This window comes from Pan paniscus, chromosome 1, assembly GCF_029289425.2.
Source record: "Pan paniscus chromosome 1, NHGRI_mPanPan1-v2.0_pri, whole genome shotgun sequence".
Taxonomy (NCBI): Eukaryota; Metazoa; Chordata; class Mammalia; order Primates; family Hominidae; genus Pan; species Pan paniscus.
In genome coordinates, this window is record NC_073249.2 from 205,827,762 (window position 1) to 205,848,214 (window position 20,453).

Here is a 20,453-nt window from a genome sequence, read left to right on the forward strand (position 1 = left end):
TGTCCCACAGCCCCCATGTGCTGCCTCCAGTGGGTGAGCACCATCCTGGCCCATGCCATGGTTTCCTGCTTCCACCCGACCCGTGATCTCAGCTTAGAGCCACCAGTTCTCAGAGACAGTTGAGTGATTTTTCAAACTCCATTCCTTAGAACCCCTGAGGGAGCTGGGTTCAGGGTCAGGATATGAGCTCATTGAGTGCCTAAGTGGCAGCTCCACTTACATCTCTTTTGTATTTTGGGTTGCTGTGTTTAGTTTTTTAAATAAAGGACTCTATGGAATGAAAAAAAATCTGTTTGCAAACCACTGTTCAGATCCAGCAACTACTTCCCCATTTTACAGATGAAAAATGGACAGCAAAGCTCATTTTTTCCCCATAAGTGACAATAATATTCAGGCATTGTTCTAAGTCTTGTTACTCGTTTTATCTTCACAAGCCTATGAGGAAGACACTGTTGTCATCTCCATTTTACAGATGAGGACACTGAGGCTCAGATGGTGAAGTAGCTTGCCCAAGGATTAGAATCCAAGGAGCCTAGCTCCCAAGTCCACACCCTCAGCCATCTGCAACCTGACAGACATACTATCTCTTTGTATCCTAAAGAGGGATGCTACTTGCTGAGGCCCAGGGTAAGGCAGTGTTAGAACTGGGGCCGAGATGTGGATCTCCAGCCTCTCAGCCCTATTCCTGTTCCTTCTGCTGTCCAAGACATCGCCTGGGCTGAAGAGGGAACCCTGGCTCTCTCATTTTCTAGCTGTCTGATCTTGGACAAGTGAATGGACTTCTCTGAGCCTGTTTTCTCACCTTAGAAGAGAGATAACAGTACATCATGAGGTCATCATGAAGGTTAGACAGGATCAACCACATGAGTTGGCTGGCATGGGGTTCATGGATCCAAGGAGTCCCCAGAGCTTCCTGCCCCACCCACTTCCTCCTCCCTCTGCCCAGCCCTCACCCACTCACCTGTGTAACACAAATACTAATTACAACTGATTCCATGAGCTGCTTCCTGGTTGAGCACAATTACTGGGCAGCTCAGTCATCACCATTATACCATATCATTCAATGAGACGGGTTAACTTTGTCTTAAGTTGTACGTGATTAGATCAGCACATTGTCAGAGAGCGCTTGGTCTCTTCAGATTGGGACTTCCCCAGCCTTGTTATCACACAGCCCAGGACATCACACAGGAGCACAGGAGCATGAGGAGGTGCAGGGGCATCTGTGGGTAGCCCTGGAGTCAGGACCAGCTGCTTTCTGGTCTGCTTTGCAGTTTGTGCTTGGAGAAGATCAGAGTGGACAACTCAGCCCCTTAAACCCAGCTGGGAGGTGACACCTGAAGTCGTAAGGATGGAGCAGGTGAGGCAGGAGCTAGCCAGGAGCTGAAAGACTAAAGGGAGCTACAGTAGGAGATCAAGGGGGTCAGGGGGTCACTGGGGAAGGCATGCCGAGGGGACAGAGCCCAGTGGGCCTGGACAGAGGACCAGAGATGATTGATGGAAGTTGCCAGGCAGGTGGACAGGGTGGGCAGGTCAGTGGCCTGTATCAGGTAGGAGTGAGAGGCTGCTGACCAGGTTTGGGGCTTGGGCATGGGGTGGCCTCCACAGCAGGCACTGAAGAATGGGCCAGCAACACTAGGTAAGATTCCCGGTGCCCCCCAGGGCCTCTGGCAGTTGAGTCAACACTGGGCCATGTGAGTGAGTGCTTCCCAGCGCTGTGTGTGTGGAGGCAAGTCTCCTGCTGCCAGCACATTCACGGGAGCCCAGCCCTGGGACTCGGGGCCACGCCAGAGTGGTTGGCTCACAGGCTGGCAGGGCTGCTGCCTTCTCCAAGGGGCAGTTAGCAACCTTGACCTCCTACCTCTGCCCTGTGCCCTTGGCCTTCCAGTGTCTCCCTGAGTCTCACCTTGAGGCCTCCCCAGCCCCTGCCCACCTGCTGCCTTCCCCTGCACAGGCCCTCAGTTCCATCTGAGCCCTTGGTACAAAGGGGAGTCTCCCTCTCCAGGCCCCAGCAGTTATATCTGTCCCTATTTCCCACATCCCAGATGGGTGGCCCGTAGCCTCTGAAGGAAGTTAGCCTAGAGAGCCAGGCCCCGGGTAGGAGGCACAAAAAAAGGAGGTGAGGCCCTGAGATAACCAGGAAGATCTGGGTTTGGGCTCCAGCTCTGGCAAGCTGCTTCCTTTCTCTGAGCCTCAGTCTCTGCATCTGTAAAATGGGGATCCCAGGACTTATCCCACATGGTGATTGTAAGACACAAAAGTATAAAAGAGCCTTGAGAACTGGGCAATGTCAAGGTCAATGACTCTGTTTTGTTTTGTTTTGTTTTACTTTATTTTATTTTATTTTATTTCTCTCTCTTTTTTTTGTAGTTGAGACAGGGTCTTGCTCTGTCACCCAAGCTAGAGTGCAGTGGCGTGATCTCAGCTCACTGTAGCCTCAACCTTCTAGGCTCAAGCAATCCTTCCACCTCAGCCTCCTAAGTAGTGGGGCCACAGGTGGATGCCACCACACCTAGCTAATTTTTTTTTAAAATTTTTTGTAGAGACAAAGTCTCACTGTGTTACCCAGGTTGGTCGCAAACTGCTGGGCTCAAGCAATCTGCCCGCCTCGCCTCCCAAAGTGCTGGGATTACAAGCATGAGCACCCGGCTGAAGGGTACATGATTTCTATTAATAACTCGTATTTGACTTCTTGCTGTTGATATTAACCTCCATCACCTGGGCAATCTTTTATTTTCACTGAGTTTACAGCAGGGCTAGAGTAACAACAAATGTTGGCTGAACAAAGGCCAAGACTGGAAAATCTGGATGAGGGCAGAAGCAAATGGGAGGGGTGGTGAGGAAGACAAGAAGAAGCAAGCAGAAAGAGGCGGCCTGCGCAGGATGTCCCTCTGGTGTGGTTCACGCAGTCTTGGGCTGCTGGATGCCAGGCAGTTCATGTTCTAGCTTACTCGGTATTTACAATGGCCCTTTTACGGATGAAGAAACTGAGACCTGAGGGTGAAAACAACATGTCCAAGGTCACATGAGCCAGGAAACCTGTGAGTGGGCTCAGGTCTGTCTTAACTGCCTGATAAATGTTGTTTCTAACTCTGTTCCACAAAGGATTCATGATAGGTTATAAATAAAATACATTCAGTAAAACGACATGCAATACCAAATGGAAAATCAGAATCACGGAAAACAGAGTGGAAAATGTGGACAAGGAAAAAGCTGAACCTAAAGGCCAAGAAAGTGCCCATAGGCGAGTTTCTGATTTGGCTATGAGTTTCCTGGCAGCCAAAGAAAAAAGAGATACAAGCTGATTCCTGTTATTAAAAAGTAAAGAAGCAGTTTACACTTTCAGGAACTTCATAGTAAATTTAAAAATAAGCTAATCACATGGAAATTTCTCTGGTGAAAAATACTGGGAAATATAATGGATAATGTAATAATAATAAATATCAAGTGGCATATCTTTAGAAATGATAGCCATATTTTTATATCTTATCCCTTGCCCAAAGTTGTCTTACTTGGGTTTGTTTTTGTTTTTGTTTTTGTTTTTTTGAGACAGGGTTTTGCTGTGTTTCCCAGGCTAGTCTTGAACTCCTGGCCTCAAACAATCCTCCGGCCTGGGTCTCCCAAGGTGCTGGGATTGCAGGCATGAGTCACCATGCCCAGCCAAGCACTTTATCTATATTAACTCATTTAAGTGTCAACACAGTCCTATGAGGGAGGTACTATTGTTATCATCATCCTCCTCATTTGACAGATGAGTACTGAGGCACAGAGAGGCTGAGTCACTTGCTCAGGGTCACAGAGTTGGGAAGTTCAGACTAGGGATCTGAAATGAGGTTTAGATCCAGAGCTTTTACCCGCTACATTATAGCATCTGTGAAATATAAGTGTTTAGCTACCAGATAATATGAATGTGTTTTAGATGACATGTAAAGATTTAACAGATCCCAGTGAATTACCAGCACCAAAAGTAGTAACTGATGGGGACTTCGGCCACAAAGGGCAGCGTCTCTAAGGAGCTGAGGCTTAGAGACAATGTGAAAGTAGCTGTGGAGGGTGTGGCTCAGTCCCAGGCCTCAGAATTTCACATGTGGGGCTTCCCTTTTCCACCTCATCATCACCCCAAGATGCCTTAATGATCCCCCGCCTTTGGCCAACCAAAGGCAAGAGCCATATGAGTGACTAATGTCATCTGGGCAAAGGGGGTCATGCCCAGGTGCTACCAGGCCAGGAGGCTTTTGTCGCCAGAAACCTGTGCGTGTTTATATTTCTCGTTTCTGCTCACCGCAGGCCTTTGATTTACAAGGGTGGAGTTTCCAGAGCTGGGCACTGTTGCACCTTCATCTGGCTGTCATCACTTCCTCTGTGCAGCTGGGGCACTGGGGACTGAGGACGGGGCAGTCCACAGGGAGCCGTGGTTCCACCCCTTCACTCTTGGTTTCTGCCAGGCCCTCCTCTTGAACACCAGACCCAGATTCAACCCAGATTTCTCCTCCACGGCTGCACAGTGCCAGGAAGGGAACTGAGAAGACCAAAGTGGAGGTTCTTTACCTTCCCCAGCACACTCGAGGCCAGGCATGGCACCCACAACCGCAAATGAGACAATTAGGGAGAATAAGTGCTGGCTGCCCTGTCAGCCCAGAGCCTCAGTCTGCCCAGGGCACCCAGACTCTGTGAGGTTCCCACCTGAAGAAGCAGTTCCATCTTCCACAAGGAGCACAGGACCAAGAGTCCAGGACCCAGGTTCGAGGCCCAGCTCTACCACTTTCTCGCCGCGGGGCTCGGGTTCTCTGGAGGCAGCGTAATGGAGTCAGTGGGTTTGGCAAGGGGAAGATTCGCATTATGGCTCCCTCAGTCTCCAGGCAGGTGACTTAGGGCTAGGGGGAGGTCCTTTCTCCTCTCTGACCCTTGGTCATCTCATTTGTAAAGCGGAGGTGATGATTCTCATCTCAGGGACGAGGCACTGTGGGGTTAGGAGAGAATTTGTCAAGTGGCATGGTTGGTTTTTGGTCTGTCTAGGCCCCTCCCCCTCTCTGTAAGCTGGAAGCGATACTTGTGAGGCTGAGGCTCTAGGTGGGTGTGGGGAGCCATTGGGGTAGTGAATGGAAGGCCCTGGGCGAAGGGCCCCAGGCAGCTGTTGAAATGTCACTCACCCACTGTGGACTTCCCACCAAGCAGAGCCCGCCAAGCCTTTCCCGTCTGAGGTGGGTTCAGTTTCACTACCGGGCTGAGGCAGGCATCTCAGGAAGGGGCCCTCGGCTTTTGTGTGCTGAAAAATAACCAGGCTCCATCTCTGCTGATGTCTGCTTGGGAGTTCCGTGAGCTTCCTGCATCATCTGTCCACAGACAGGCTGCCGCAGGGTGGACATCAGAGTCCCTGGGGTGGCTTCCGGCCTCCCTCCCTTGCCTCCCGCCTTTGCTCAAACATCTGTAGAGGCTCCAGCCCCAGACTAAGCCCTTAAGGAGACAGGGTCCCATGAGACCCAGCCTCTGCCATCAGGGTTCTCCTGTCTAAAATGCTGTGTGCCTCAGTAAAAGGCAGCATGGGGTAGGGTGGCTGTGTGGGGACAGAGAGCCAGGGACCAAATGCTGTCTGGGGTCCCTGGAGGGTGGTCAGGAGAGCTTGCCAGAAGGGGGAAATCTCTGAAATGAGACAGAAGGAGGAGGAGCCATCGCTTAACCACACCTGGGCGAGTTACTTCCCTGAGCCTCAGTTTCAGTCTCTGTAAAAGGAACCAGTGATACCTGCTTCTGAGGGAAGGGTGAGAAGCTTAAAAGAGATGGTATAAAAGAACTGACAAATCCCTTACACCACCCGGGTGAATCCCTTACACCACCCAGGTGCCCCGGGGAGATGTTCTGTGAACTGAACTTCTTTTTCAAAAGTCTTTTCCTCTGGCAATCGACACCTGGTAATGTAGTGTAACCAAGTGTCCTGTTCTAGAAAAAGCCCAGCTGCAACCCAGCAGTAAGTGAAGCAGCCTCAGAGTCCCCTCTCTCTCTGGGATGGGTAATGGAAACTCCTCCACCCAGTGGGAGTGAGGCAGAAGTCTCCAGAATTCAGAGCCTTCCCATGCACCCTGCCTCCCCAGGGCCTGTGACCTTTAGATGTGTTCCCTGTTTCTGTAGGCATTATGAAGTTAGATGCAGGAGAGTTCTTGAGAACTTGAAGGCACTTCCCCTCTACTTGTCCCCCCTTTGATTTTAACAACCGTTTGTTGAGCACCTACTCTGTGCCGGGTGATGGAGAGTCTCTGTTGGACAGGCCAGACAAGGTCCCAGCCCCAGTAAAGCTGTGGATTCTGGGGAGGGACAGAGAGAGTGATGATAAAGACATGGAAACAAAACAGTCTGCAACAAGTACTGTAAAGGAAAACAAACAGGATGCTGTAACAGAGAATTTGGGGGACTGCTTAGGGTTCCTGGGACATTTGAGGAGCTGGTAGGCTGAGATCTGAAGTTGTAGCTGACCATGGGAGGAGTAGAGAGGAGGAAAAAATGTTCCAGATAGAGACAACAGCAGCTACAAAGGTCTTGGGGGAAGAAGAAACTTGTAGAAACTGAGGAGTTGCGTGAGGAGGTTGGGGGGGGGGGGCGCGTGGGGCGCTGGCAGCACAAGATGAGGGCCCAGAGTGGGCAGGGGCCATGGGGCCTGGTGAAGGGTTTGGATTTCATTCCAGGACAGTGGAGGGTTTTTAAGCAAGGGAGTGGTAATATCAGAATTTTTTTTTAATTTTATTTATTTACTCAGACAAGATCTTGTTGTGTCGTCCAGGCTGGAGTGCAGTGGTGCAATCACAGCTCACTGTAGCCGCCACCTCCTGGCTTCAAGCGATTCTCCCACCTAAGCCTCCCAAGTAGCTGGGACTACAGGCGCATACCACTACGTCCTGCTAATTAAAAATATATAATATATAAATATAAATATAAATATATATATATATTTTTTTCTTTTTGTAGAGATGGGGTCCGTGTTGCCCAGGCTGGCCTAGAATTAGACTCAAGTGATCCTCCTGCCTCAGCCTCCCAAAGTGCTGGGATTACAGTTATGAACCACTGAACCCAGCCAGATTTCTGTGGTTTGTTTGTTTGAGATGGAGTCTCACTCTGTCACCCAGGCTAGAGTACAGTGGCACAATCTCAGCTCACTGCAACCTCGACCTCCTGGGTTCAAGCGATTCTTCTGCCTTAGCCTCCTGAGTAGCTGGGATTACAGATGCATGCCACCAGGCCCAGCTGATTTTTTGTATTTTTAGTAGAGATGGGGTTTCATCATGTTGGCCAGGCTGGTCTTGAATTCCTGACCTCAAGTGATCTACCCAACTTGGCCTCCCAAAGTGTTGGGATTACAGGCGTGAGCGAGCCATGGTGCCTGGCCTCAGCCAGATTTCATTTTAAAGGCTCATCCTGGCTGCTGAGGGGGCTGTCAGAGGGCAGGAGTGGAAGCCAGGAGACCATCTGGAGCCATTGCCCTCACTGTCCCTGTGACGTCAGGCCCCTCACCCCTCTAAACCTGTTTATTCACACATATGTGTGACTGTGAGAATCAAATTTGGAATAAGCAGAAATGCACTTTGCAAAGCTGAAAAGTACGCATAAATGCAGGGATTCCCGCTTTGCTAGAAGCGGAGAGTCCTTTGGAAATCTGCTGGGTTAGACCTCTCTGGGGTTCTTGGTTGGGACAGTGCTGGGCCTGAGTCCCTAACTGAACACCTCATATCCGAGAGAGCCCCCTTTCCCTGCCTAGGGTTATAGGAGAGGGCTCAGGGGCTGGGGAGGGGGGCACCTGGCTGAGGCTCCGAGTCTTGAGGGGGAAGATGGGAAAGAAGGGTCCCCTTCCTGGCTTCTGACTCCCCCTGGAGCAATGGTTCTCTTGTGTTGCAAGGAGGGCGACACCTTTGAGCACGGGGGTGACCATCGGACCACCCTGCAGCCATCCAAATGCACACACACAGCTCCTTTCATCCCGTGTCAGGGAGTTCTCTGAAATTTTCTGAAACTCATTCACGAACTCTGGCTTAAAGGCCTCTGAGCTAGAAAGGGGAACTGAAAGGGGACACCTACCTTTTTACCCCACCTTTTTTGTCTGGTCTTTCTAGCATTAACCCCCTAGACACACCTAAGGGCTGATGCCAGGGGGAACCTGTCTTGATTGCTCTGGGCCAAATCGAGGGCACCTTCCTGATACTTTTGTTATCTGCCACTGGGGACCCGGTTGTTGAAGGGGGACTTAAGATTTTCTCGAAGGAGGGGTCACTGTGAGGGCCTTTCCTGCCTGCTAGGGGCTTCAGTTTGGGGGCCCCCTCTCCCGACCTCCGGGGAAGGGAGGGGTCCCCATCTCCCCCGGGCCTCTCGGGTCTTGGGGTCTCCCCGGGAGGCCGGAGGTTGGGAACCGGGCGCCGGCGAACCGATCAGGCCCCGCCCGCGAAGGTGGTGCAACGCCTGGCCTGGCCCATCCCATCCCGGCCACCCGGGCAGCGGGACCAGGCGTCTGGGGCGCAGCATGCGGGGCGTGTGGCCGCCCCCGGTGTCCGCCCTGCTGTCGGCGCTGGGGGTGAGGCGGGCGGGGGCGGGAGGCGGGCGGGACCCCTCCCCGCGCGGGCCGCTCCGTGGGCCGGTCTCGGGTGTCCAGGCCGGGGCGGGGCGCGGCGGCGGCGGCGCCAGGGTCGGGGCCGCTTCCCCATTCGGGCGCGAGAGCCATGGAGGCGCTGAGGGAGTCCGTGCTGCATTTGGCCTTGCAGATGTCGACGTACAAGCGGGCCACGCTGGACGAGGAGGACCTGGTGGACTCGCTCTCCGAGGGCGACGCATACCCCAACGGCCTGCAGGTAGGCGCCCTCCGCTCCCTCCCGAGGTCCAGGAGCCCCGGGCCCGGGCATGCGCGCTGCCGCTGCCGCGCCCCCCGCCCCTACCTACCCCGCCTCTTCCCCTCCCTTCCCCTCCCTCGTTCGGCATCCGGGAGGGGCCGCGCCTCCCCGCAGCTGGGGCTCCGCGCTGAGAAGCCTTCCGGAGCCCACCAGTCTCCCCTCACCTGCCCCCGCCATCCCTAGAGCCTCCCGGCCACCTGCTTCTGGGGCCACAGCCCAGGTGGCAGAGTTGAAAGCACCCCCGAGACCCGAACTGGTCCAGTTCCCTTTTCACAGAAGGCACAGTTTGTGAATGTCCCAGGACTTGCCCAGGCCCTTTACCGGCAGAGTCTACGGCTGTTTCTGTTTTAGCGTGGAAAGCCCTGCATCCCTGGAACCCACTCCCCCAGTCCGGGGCAAACTGGGAAAGTTGGTCACCTTATCCCGGAGGAAGTACCACCCTCTTCCTCTTGCCCTCCCAATACCTGAGTTTCCTGGGGCCAGAAACCTGTTCTCTGCCCCCTCTCCCTGCCCCTTTTCCAGCCTACTCAGGAAGTCCAATTCCTCCCCTCCCCAGGGTCTCCGCCTGTGGGCATCCCATCTGCCCACTCCTGGGGAGGGCCCCACCCCCGTCCCTGCCTTGTAACAGGACATTGAGCAAGGCTGCTTTCTGCCCTCCCGTCCCTGGGGGGCTGCACTGGGACAGTTGTGGCCAAGACCTCAGTGCTGGAGGGGTTTGGAGCCAGCCAGGTGCGTGGGAAGGTGCTGGAAACGCTGCGGACACCCTAGGAGACCCAGTGATCTGGCTCTTGAGAAGCCAGTGTAGAAAGAGGAGCTGGGGCAGGCACTCCAGTTCTCGGAGGACTTCTGCCAGGTAGACCAAGGGAAGTATTTGGGAGAATCTTGGGGCCACTTGGCGAACTGGCACACAACTCTTCCCAAAGGCGAGCTTAGGATGAATGGACGCTTAGTTGCCAGGCCCACTCCACTCAGATACGCCTCTTAGAAGCGGGAATAATCCTCCCAGCGCAGGGAGACACCATTGATGGAGTTCCTCCTCCAGGGTCACATAGGCCCAGGGGACCCAAACTCACAGTCCCAAGGGCTCTACCCACTGGGATGTGTGGTACCCCTGCTTAACCTTCAGGAACACCCCTGAGACCTGTAGGGATTACTGTCCCCACTTACAGATGTGGAAACTGAGGCTCTGACAGGGGCAACCACTGGCCTTCGGTCACAGAGCTAAAAATCCGAGAGCGACACGTCAAACCCTGTCTGTCTCAAACCTCTTCCCAGTGGACTCTTCTTAAGAGGCTGAAGCCAGCAGGAAATTAGATTTCTGGGGCAGGTGCTTTTCCCTTCTCAAATCAAAACAGAATCTAATCAGCAATGTTTTTCAGTCTCATCTTCCACAGAAGGGTCTAAATATATCAACACAAAAGCATTTCAGAATTCACAGCAAAGTAATAATGCCGTATTGCTGTTATCCTCACAGCAGCCTGTTTGGGGTATAGCCTTTTTCAGATGAAATAGCACATTTCTCTGGGGAGGGCCCCCGGCCAAGCAGGAGGAGCCCCGTCTCTGAAGCCAGCGACCCGGGTTTGAGTTCTTACTCCACTCACGACCTTGGGCTAGTGGCTTAATCTCTTTCAGTGGTGTAGTGGCTTAATCTCTTTCAGTGGTGATGGCCTCACTGTGAAATGGATGTTAGAGAAAGTGGATGTCATACATATTATATGCAGCCTGCTAGGATTATTGTTTTATGACCCATGAAGTAAGGGCTGGCGTGGCCACATTATTGATGATAAAGGTGAGGGACAAAGAGAGGTTAGAGACATTCCTGGGGTCACGTCGCTGTTGTCTATGGTTGGAGTTAGTGTCCTGTCCCCAAATGGATACATTTTCCACTTTCCTTGCAGGAAAAGGCAAAGAGGTTATGCAAGGATTTGGGGCATTTTTGTGGGTACCCAGCTTGGCTTGTGTGGTGTTGCCACAACTTCCCCAAAGTGAACATGAAGTAGCCAGTGCTTGCTTTTCTGAGTCAAGGACCCATTCATCTCCATTTATGAGGCAGAGTATTCTATTAATTGAATGTTTTCAATCATTGTTTTTTTTTTTTTTTTTCCCCAGTGTAAAAGCTTTATATGCTCACTTGGGGGAGAAAAAAAGACAGTCAAGTATAAAAAGGAATTAAAAACAGAGCAGTAATCCTGCCACTTGGAGATAACGGTTTCTAGTTTTTCACACTTGTATGTATATATTTTTAAACATAGTTGAGCTCACTCTAAATACACAATGTTATATCCCGCATTTTTCATTCAGCATCTTCTACATTGTCAGAAACTTCCGAAACATGCTGCCATTAAAAATCGTAACACCTCATGGTACCAACATATAAAAATATATTTATTCAATCCACTGTAGTTGGACACTTAGGCGCAATTGCTGTCACTCTATGGGTGACCCATTTTTAGCTTTTCAGATTATTACCTTTGGGCCGGTTGCTAGCAACACAACTTCTCTCTCAACTTTATTTATTTATATTTATTTATTTATTTTGAGACAGAGTCTCTCTCTGTTGTAGAGGCTGGAGTGCAGTGGCGCGATCTCAGCTCACTGCAACCTCCGCCTCCCAGGTTCAAGCAATTCTCCTGCCTCAGCCTCCGGAGTAGCTGGGATTACAGGTGCACGTCACCACGCTCGGCTAATAGTTGTATTTTCAGTAGAGACAAGGTTTTGCCATGTTGGCCAGGCTGGTCTCGAACTCCTGCCCTCAGGTGATCTGCCTGCCTCGGCCTCCCAAAGTGCTGGGATTGCAGGCATGAGCCACCACATCCAGCCTGTGCTCTCAATTTTAGACTTTTTAAAAGAGACCCTTCATCCCAAATCCTTTCTCTTGATGGACAGCTAAAAAATAAGCTATTTGATTTTTCAAGATTTTGAAGTCCATTCGTTTTAGGAAGTCCCAAGTGATCAACACCAATAACTAATAAATGAAAACTTCCATTTTTCAGCCAAACTTGACACATTTGTTACTTTATTACTTGCCACATTTATTTATTTTTTATTATTGGACCTGCTGGCCAATGTTGAATTTAACCAGAGCAAAATTCTACCTGTACCTCACCTGAAAGGGTTTTTCTTTTTTTTTCTTTTTATTTTTTGAGACAAGGTCTCACTCTGTTGGCCAGGCTAGAGTGCAGTGGCGCAGCCTTGACCTGTGATTCTCTCACCTCAGCCTCCAAATAGCTGGAACTACAGGCACGTGCCACCATGCCTGGCTAATTTTTTGTATTTTTAGTAGAGATGGGATTTTGCCATGTTGCCCAGGCTGGTCTCGAACTCCTGGCTTCAAGTGATCCTCCTGCCTCAGCCTCCCAAAGGGCTGGGATTACAGCCACCGTGCCTAACCTTTTCTTTTTCTTTATCCCGTATTTTAGGCGCAGATTACTTGCAGTCTACTAAAGTGAGTCATTCTGAACCAAGCACAGAATTCAAAGGAAGCTGGCTCTAACTTGGAGCCCCAGCTCTGTCTCTCCTGGGCTGTGAGACCTGAAAGCAACTCACTTCCACAGCTTTCTTTGTAAAATGGGGTTAATATTATTAGCCCACCTCTCAGAGCTGTTGCAAAGGCTCAATGGGACAGTATGAGGGAAAGCATTTTGGATAATGCTTAGAAAATGGATTTGGTTATTAGGTTATTACAAGGATTATTACAGAAACTCACTATGAGTGACATGATATAATAATATACATCTAAATATGCTAGCTTTTGCTCTGAAGCCTCTGCTCTGCCAAAGCCAGCTGCCTGATCTTCCCACACCTGAACATACACCATTTTCAGCGGCAGGAAGGGATATAGCTGAAGTTACACCTGCAGCCTGAACTGAGGAGCAGATGGCCATGTCTACCAAAACCTTTGAAATTCATTCAGTTACTTCTAAAAATCTTTTTTTGTTGTTGTTAAGAAAAAAAGAAAGGTGAGATACTAAATTCTTAGTTATAGTTTTCTCATTTTTTTCCCACCTTGCACAGAGCTCTCTTCTCTTCTCTTCTCTTTTTTTTTTTTTTTTTTTTTTTGAGACAGAGTCTTGCTTGTTGTCCAGGCTGGAGTGCGGTGGCACAATCTCAGCTCACTGCAACCTCCACCTCCTGGGTTCAAGCAATTCTCCCACCTCAGCCTCCCCAGTAGCTGGGATTACAGGCGTGCGCCACCATGCGTGACTAATTTTTGTATTTTTAGTAGAGATGGAGTTTTACCATGTTGGCCAGCCTGTCCTCAAACTCCCGACCTCAGGTGATCCACCTGCCTCGGCCTTCCAAAGTGCTGGGATTGCAGGCATGAGCCACTGTGCCCAGCCTTTTTTTTTTTTTTTTTTTTTTTTGAGGCAGGGTCTCGCTCTGTTGCCCAGGCTGGAGTGCAGTGGCATGATCATGGCTCACTGCAGCCTTGAATTCCTGGGCTCAAGCGATCCTCTCACCTTGGCCTCCCAAAGTGCTGGGATTACAGATATGAGCTGTCATGCCTGGCCAAAGCTGTCTTTCCAGGGTGATTTCAGGGACAAGCCCGCTCAATACTTTAAAAAGACATGTCTGTTTACCTGGAGTTGGTATCAACTCTGTTTGCCTATTATATAGCCTTGAGGTTCGAGAGTCTGAGAAGTCACACCTGGGACCTCAATCAGCCTCCTCATTTTAGAGATGGGAGACTGAGGCCCAGAGACTGCCCAGCAACACACAGTGGGATATTTGACTTCTCAGGGTTACCATCTTTCTCCCATGCTGTGGGGAGCTGGGTGTTCCTTCTGGGAAGCGATGAAAGTTGGAAAGTACTTGTAAATATTAGCCTTTGATTCTTGCTAAGATGTGAGGAGTGCCCTCCCCTACAACGGATCATATTTTAAGCTGTTACCAGTCATTTAAAGTCAGGCATCTGGGTGGGGTGGCAGACAAGGCTCAGGCAGAGACAAGAGGACACAAGGACTTGAGAATTTTGCTCTGGACTGACCCCATTGCCTCAGCCAGAAGGTCACCTCATGGAAACTTTACTGGAAGAAACTTCCCCAAACTGACTTTGGGGAACTTTTGGAGGCAGGGTTCCTCGCAGGCTGGGCTGTCACAGTCAACTTGCTCTCAAAGTCTTACTCCAGGGAGCCTGGTGCCCCTGCCAGCGCTCCCAGCTGGCTGGGCTTCTGGGCTGCAGAGGGGTGGGATCCCTGCCAGACCCTTGGCCAGACCATTCCCATTGCTGCTTCGTGCAGCCCAGGTTGCTGGGTTCTGCCTTCCCTTCCGACCTGACTCTGAAAACCTGGCTTCACCTGGCTCCCCACCCCTTTCTGCTCCTGGCTTGTCTCCTGGGCCCCAGGCAGCAGGCCCCGTCCTCACCTGCAGAACTTGTTCTTGCTGTAAGCCTAGGTGAGCCAAGCACTCACTTCTGTAACCAAATATGTATCCCGGATTAGGGCTTTGTTCCCTTGGCTGTGGAAACCCTGGGAACTCCTGGCTGGACAGCGCTGCTCTTTTTCCCTTACTCTAGCTCTCTCGCTCTTTCTGTTTCTCTGGCTCTCTCATTTCTTTGTCTCATTCTCCACCTCTCTCTTTTGAGGGCACCCCCTCCCTCTCATTCTCTTTCTGCCTCCCACAACAGTAAGTAGGAAATTAAGCCCACCAGTGAGCTGAGCATCTGCAGTGATTCTGCGTCTTCCAGGCATCAGCGCTGCCTCTTAGCGGATGGCCATTTCACAGTCCCCTCTCCTGAGATGGACTGGGCTGCCTGCCACCAATCCTCCTACCCTCCAAGCTGCTTAGGCCAGTCTCCCATGCTTGACAGGACCTCATTTCCAAAAGAAAAGTAAGAAACCAGTCACATCTCCCCATGCTGTGACCTCATGTCACGGATCCCCTCCACAGTCCCATGAAGGAGGCTGGGCAGGTGCGACAGGGATGCAAAGAAGAGACTCAGCCGAGGCCAGCGGCCATTGGAAGCAGATCGGTGCCCTGACTCACGACCCAGCCCTTTCCATTGCACCCAGGAATTGGCCACCCTGCCCTGGAGAGGCCTCCTGATCCTGGCCTAGTACCTCTAGGTGACTTCTCCTGCCCCAGGGAGAGGCATCTGGATTCGTTCTGCCTTTAGAGACAAGGCTTATCCAGAAACCATGAGGCCCGTAGCCGATAGTACAAGTCAAGCAAAGAACAAGACAAAGGTTAAAAACCCCATTTTCAAACTCCATTTGCCATGCTTGCCTGGAACTATGAATTTTTAATTCAATTCTGGCTTAATTTTATTTTGCAGTGAACACCATCTGTTTAGATTCAGCACTTTGCATCAAACAGTGAGGGTCAGCTCCACTTCCTGTGGTAGGTCTGCGGCTGCCAGTCCTGGAGCCATGGGTTGCCTCACTGTTCTCTCTCCTCTCTCTTTGCCTTCATGCCCCGACTTCCTGTGTTTCTTCTGGAGCTAATGCTAATACCTACTCTTAGGAAGATAGGCCGGATGCAGTGGTTCACGCCTGTAATCCCAGCACTTTGGGAAGCTGAGGCGGGCAGATCACCTGAGGTCGGGAGTTTGAGACCAGCCTGGCCAACATGGTGAAACCCTGTCTCTACTAAAAATACAAAAATTAGCCGGGCGTGGTGGCGGACACCTGTAATCCCAGCTACTCGGGACACTGAGGCAGGAGAATTGCTTGAACTCAGGAGACAGAGGTTGCAGTGAACAGAGACCTCTCCACTGCACTCCAGCCTGGGCGACACAGTGAGACTCCGTCTCAAAAAAAAAAAAAAAAAAAAATTCAAAAAAATTCAAAAAAAGGAATGTTATGGGCCGGGCGCTGTGGCTCACGCCTGTAATTCCAGCATTTTGGGAGGCCAAGGCGGGTGGATCACGAGGTCAGGAGATTGATTGAGACCATCCTGGCTAACACGGTGAAACCCCATCTCTACTAAAAATACAAAAAATTAGCCAGGTGTGGTGGCATGTGCCTGTAGTCCCAGCTACTCGGGAGGCTGAGGCAGGAGAATCTCTTGAACCCGGGAGGCCAAGGTTGCAATGAGCCGAGATGGCGGCACTGCACTCCAGCCTGGGTGAGAGAGCAAGACTCCGTCTCAAAAAAAAAAAAAAAAAAAAGAATGTTATGAAGATAGAATTGCACCATCAAAATAGAATTAATATGATCCCAGGCACTTAGCACTCAAGTATTTATTTGCTGCCATTGTTCTTTTTTCCCTTTCCTCTCCCTCTGTTTCTTTCATCTTCCCCTTCTGTTCCTTTCTTCTCTCCCTTCTCTCCGCAGATGGCTTTGCTCCTTGCTCTTAGCTGTCTCCTTGTTGCCCACACCACGACATTTCCCTGTACATTTAAGGTGAGGTTTTCCTGCATCCCAAGCCTAGTGGCTGTGTCCTTTGGCTCACTGGAGCCAGCACCAGGCACAGGGGTACCTCTTTTCTTTTCTTTTCTTTCTTTTTTTTTCCAAGACAGCGTCTCACTCTGTCACCCAGGCTGGAGTGCAGTGGCGTGATCTCTGTTCATTGCAGCCTCCAGCTCCCAGTTTCAAGCGATTCTCTCACCTCAGCCTCCCCAGTAGCTGGGATTACAGGCATGAGCCACCATGCCTGGCTAATTTTTATATTTTTAGTAGAGACAGGGTTTCACCATGTTGGCCAGGCTGGTCTCAAACTCCCAACCTCAGGTGATCCGCCCACCTCACCCTCCCAAGGTGCTGGGATTACAGTCATGAGCCACTGCGCCTGGCCTCTTTTTTTCTTTTTTGAGATAGGGTCTTGCTCTGTTGCCCAGGCTGGAGTGCAGGGGCACAATCATGGCTTACTGCAGCCTCGACCTTCCGGGCTCAAGCAATCCTCCCACCTCAGCCTCCCAAGTAGCTGGGACTAAAGGTGCATGCCACCATGCCTAGCTAATTTAATTTAATTTTTTTTTAAGAGATGGGGTCTGACTGTGTTGCCCAGGCTGGTCTTGAACTCCTGGGCTCAAGCCATCCTCCTGCCTCAGCCTCCCAAAGTGTTGAGATTATAGGCATGAGCCAACATGCCTGGCTGATGGGTACCTCTTAAACCAAGGTCTCAACCAGGTGCAGTCGCTCATGCCTGTAATCCCAGCACTTTGGGAGGCTGAGGCGGGTGGATCACGATGTTAGGAGTTCGAGATCAGCCTGACCAACATGGTGAAACCCTGTCTCTACTAAAAATACAAAAATTAGCCGGGCGTGGTAGCACGTGCGTGTAATCTCAGCTACTCAGGAGACTGAGGCAGGAGAATCGCTTGAACCCGGGAGGCAGAGGTTGCAGTGAGCCGAGATCGTGCCATTGCACTCCAGCCTGGGTAACAGAGGGAGACTCCGTCTCAAAAAAACAAAACAAAACAAAACAAAACACTGTCTCACGGCCTCCTTGTGCGCTGTGAGCTGAGCCATGATAATGGGGACATGAGAAGCCTAAAGGAGGAAGGATGAAACAAATTAGGGGCAGCAGGACACATACGTCAGTGTGTGCAGTGCCTAGGCAGTGCCTGCTTCAAGTCCTTGGGACCCCTCTGAGTACCAGAGACCAAGGTAAAGTGTGTGAGATAACTGATTACTCTGAAAAAGCACTTTATAAACATTTGAGTACAGTGTGCATGTTAGCATCATACCAGGCTGTCTCTCTCTGCACCAAGCCCTCGCAGCCTGAAGTTTTAATTCATGGTCTGAAACTTTCATTGCTCACTTTTTCAGAAGAGATTCTTGAGGGATTTGAGCGGGCGGCATCCCTCCCACTGCCTGACCCAGCTGCTTCAGTGTCTGAGCCTCCTGGGCCTCCACGGAAGTGTCTCTAAGCCCCAAGATCCTTTGCTCAGTTTTGTTTTGTTTTGTTTTGTTTTGTTTTCCGAGACGGAGTCTCACTCTGTCGCCCAGGCTGGAGTGCAGTGGCGCAATCTCAGCTCACTGCAACCTCCGCCTCCCGGGTTCAAGGGATTCTCCTGCCTCAGCCTCCCGAGTAGCTGGGATTACAGGCGCCCGCCACCACTCCCGGCTAATTTTTGTGTTTTTTAGTAGAGATGGGGTTTCTCTATGTTGGCCAGGCCGGTCTTGAACTCCTGACCTCAGGTGATCCTCCCACTTCAGCCTTTTAAACTGTTGGGACTACAGGCATGAGCCCCCGCGCCCGGCCCCTTTTCTCAGTTTTGGAACCCAATTTTTTTTTTTTCCACAGAAAGTGCTTGTGTTCCTCCATCTCTGGAGCAGCAATTCCCAGTCATTTCCTGCCCAGTAAATACCTAACCATGGCCATGTGGCTTCTCAGTACCCTTCCCTCAAGTGACCCACTTCAGATCCCCGAGTGCCAGGGTGGGACTCCCTCAGGGCTCTGACCCGGCACCAGGGGCACCCCTCAGGCTGTTGGTGGGGCTGTTGCAGGTCAGAGTCTGAGTCTCCTCATCTTCCCTGACAGCTTCCCCTCTTCCTGGCAAGCCTTGCTCCCTCCACCCTGCCCTTCCCAAAGGGTAAATCTAATCATGTCACTCCAGTCCTCAAGAGGAAGTCCAGGCTCTTAACCTGGCTTTCTGTGCCCCTTAGGATCTAGGCCCTCCTCTCCTCTCCACTTCCATTCCCTCTTATCTGGCCAGCTCCTACTTATTCTGACTGACCCAGGCCAGACATCACCCCTTCCAGGAAGCCCTCCCTGATTGAACCCCTGCCCACCCCAGTCTGTTTCTTTATCTGCCTCCCTGCTGGGCTGTATATTTCCAGCATGGCCCTGAGTTGGTGCTCAGCTGTTAGCACATGACACAGTGTCACTGAACACATGTCACCCCACCTTCAGGAGACCCTTCCTGTCTTGTGGCCATGGGTTTTGCAGGAAGCATCTCTTGGAACAGAGGAGAACCCCAAGCTGCCTTGGGTGTGAGAGGCCTGGGCTGTCGGCCCCCTTTGCTGCTGGCTGGTGTGTCCCTCCTCGGGCAGGGAGGGCCCTGCCACACCCTGCACTTCCTCTCATTGTGCCTCCCTTCCTGTTTAGCTAGACTGTTAGGCTGGAGGGATTTTTCCTCCCTTTCAGGACCTGAATGGAGCTATTTCTCCTTGCATCTCTGCCAACATCTCCCAGGATCCACCTCTGATCCACTGGTGGGCTCGGGCATCAACAGCTTTGGGTTCCAATCCCAGCTGTCCCCATTCAGCTGGGTGGTGAGAAGCCAGGGTCTCACCTCTCTGGACTTCAGTTTCCTCACTTGTAAAAAGAAAAATAAGGTGGCTCGCGTGTTTTTGCGTGGGATTATGAGGGTTTAATGAGCTAAGGATGTCTGTGCTTCTGGGAAGTGTGAACCATGGCTGTGTCACCCTTGTCCCTGACCCCACTGATGTGGGGGCTCTGCAGAGAGCCCAGCTGGGTACTCACTGGATGCCTGCAAGTCCAAACATCCTGTTCTTTTTTGAACTCCTCACTGGAGAAACAGGGAAAAGCTGTAGTTTTTTCCTTCCACTCATATCGAGTGACACAAAAAAACAAGCCTGTCGGGGCCGAGCTGCTTGACTCTCTGATGTTTGGGAGCAGATCCGAGCAGCTGAGCAGGGTGGCTGTTCCTTTCCTGGATTAGGGCTGAATCTGTGGGAACCAGACCACCCCTGAGACAGGAGGCAGCCCTGATGCCTCCCCAGGGCCTGGGCGTGCAGCGGAGCCCCTTCCTCCAAGGGAAGCGGGGCCCGGGGCTCACATCTTCCCTGCCCCTCCTGCCTCCTTCCCTGCAGGTGAACTTCCACAGCCCCCGGAGTGGCCAGAGGTGCTGGGCTGCACGGACCCAGGTGGAGAAGCGGCTGGTGGTGCTGGTGGTACTTCTGGCGGCAGGACTGGTGGCCTGCTTGGCAGCACTGGGCATCCAGTACCAGACAAGTAGGTGCCTCCGTGTTGCATGGTGGGCTTGACTCACTCCTGCCCCCGGCTCTGTCAGCTTGGGCGAGGGGGGCTTCCCTGCTTAAGCCGGGGCAGGGCTCTGAGGCCAAGGAGGGAGCCAGGCCCAGGGGGGTCTGGGTGCTGAGATAGACCAAGACCCGGGAAGTGGGCGGCGTGGGTGGTATAAAGGTCTCGCACTTGAGTCCACATCCTGTCCCAGCAACTTACTGGCTGTGTGACCTCGGACAAGTCACTTATTCCCTCAGCCTGTGTCTTCTCTAATTTAAATGGGAAAACAGTACCCAACTGGGGGATGGGTCTGCGGACTAGAGATAACATATGTCACATAGCTGGTGCCTCGTAGGACTTCTTCAACTTTAGCTCTGGGTACTGTAGTTGCTAGGATGTGGGGTAATTACACACATAGGCTGACATTGTCTGCTATCTCTAGTTCCAATAAAATAACAATAATGCCCTCTGTTTACTGAATTCTTTCCTCGGACCAAATACCCAAATACCACACCCCTCGCTTCAGATGCAATCTCATTTCCTCCTGGAGGCAGCCCTGTGAGGTGTGGTTACTTTTGGCCCCTTTTCCATATTAGGAAACTGAGGCACTGAGATAGAGTGACTTGCTAATCCAATGCGGAGGTTGGAATTCACCCACAGGCTACTGGGCTCAAGCCCAGGCTCCACCTCCCTTTGTAATCCAAGTACGCTCCAGAGCGC

The 20,453-nt window shown here is 51.6% G+C and overlaps 1 protein-coding gene across 3 annotated transcripts in view; it reads left to right on the forward strand.

The window, feature by feature from the left end:
• ECE1 (endothelin converting enzyme 1) overlaps positions 1-20,453 on the forward strand; it is a 127,143-nt gene that overhangs the window by 44,561 nt on the left and 62,129 nt on the right. For 2 of the 3 annotated variants that reach the window (XM_034957437.3, XM_063594212.1), the window contains exons 2-3: positions 8,736-8,822; positions 19,583-19,724. In XM_034957437.3, coding sequence (XP_034813328.1) covers positions 8,736-8,822; positions 19,583-19,724 — 229 coding nt within the window. Of the gene's footprint in view, positions 1-8,408; positions 8,549-8,735; positions 8,823-19,582; positions 19,725-20,453 lie in introns of those variants that run through there. The other variant, XM_003814395.6, reaches the window with a different exon arrangement.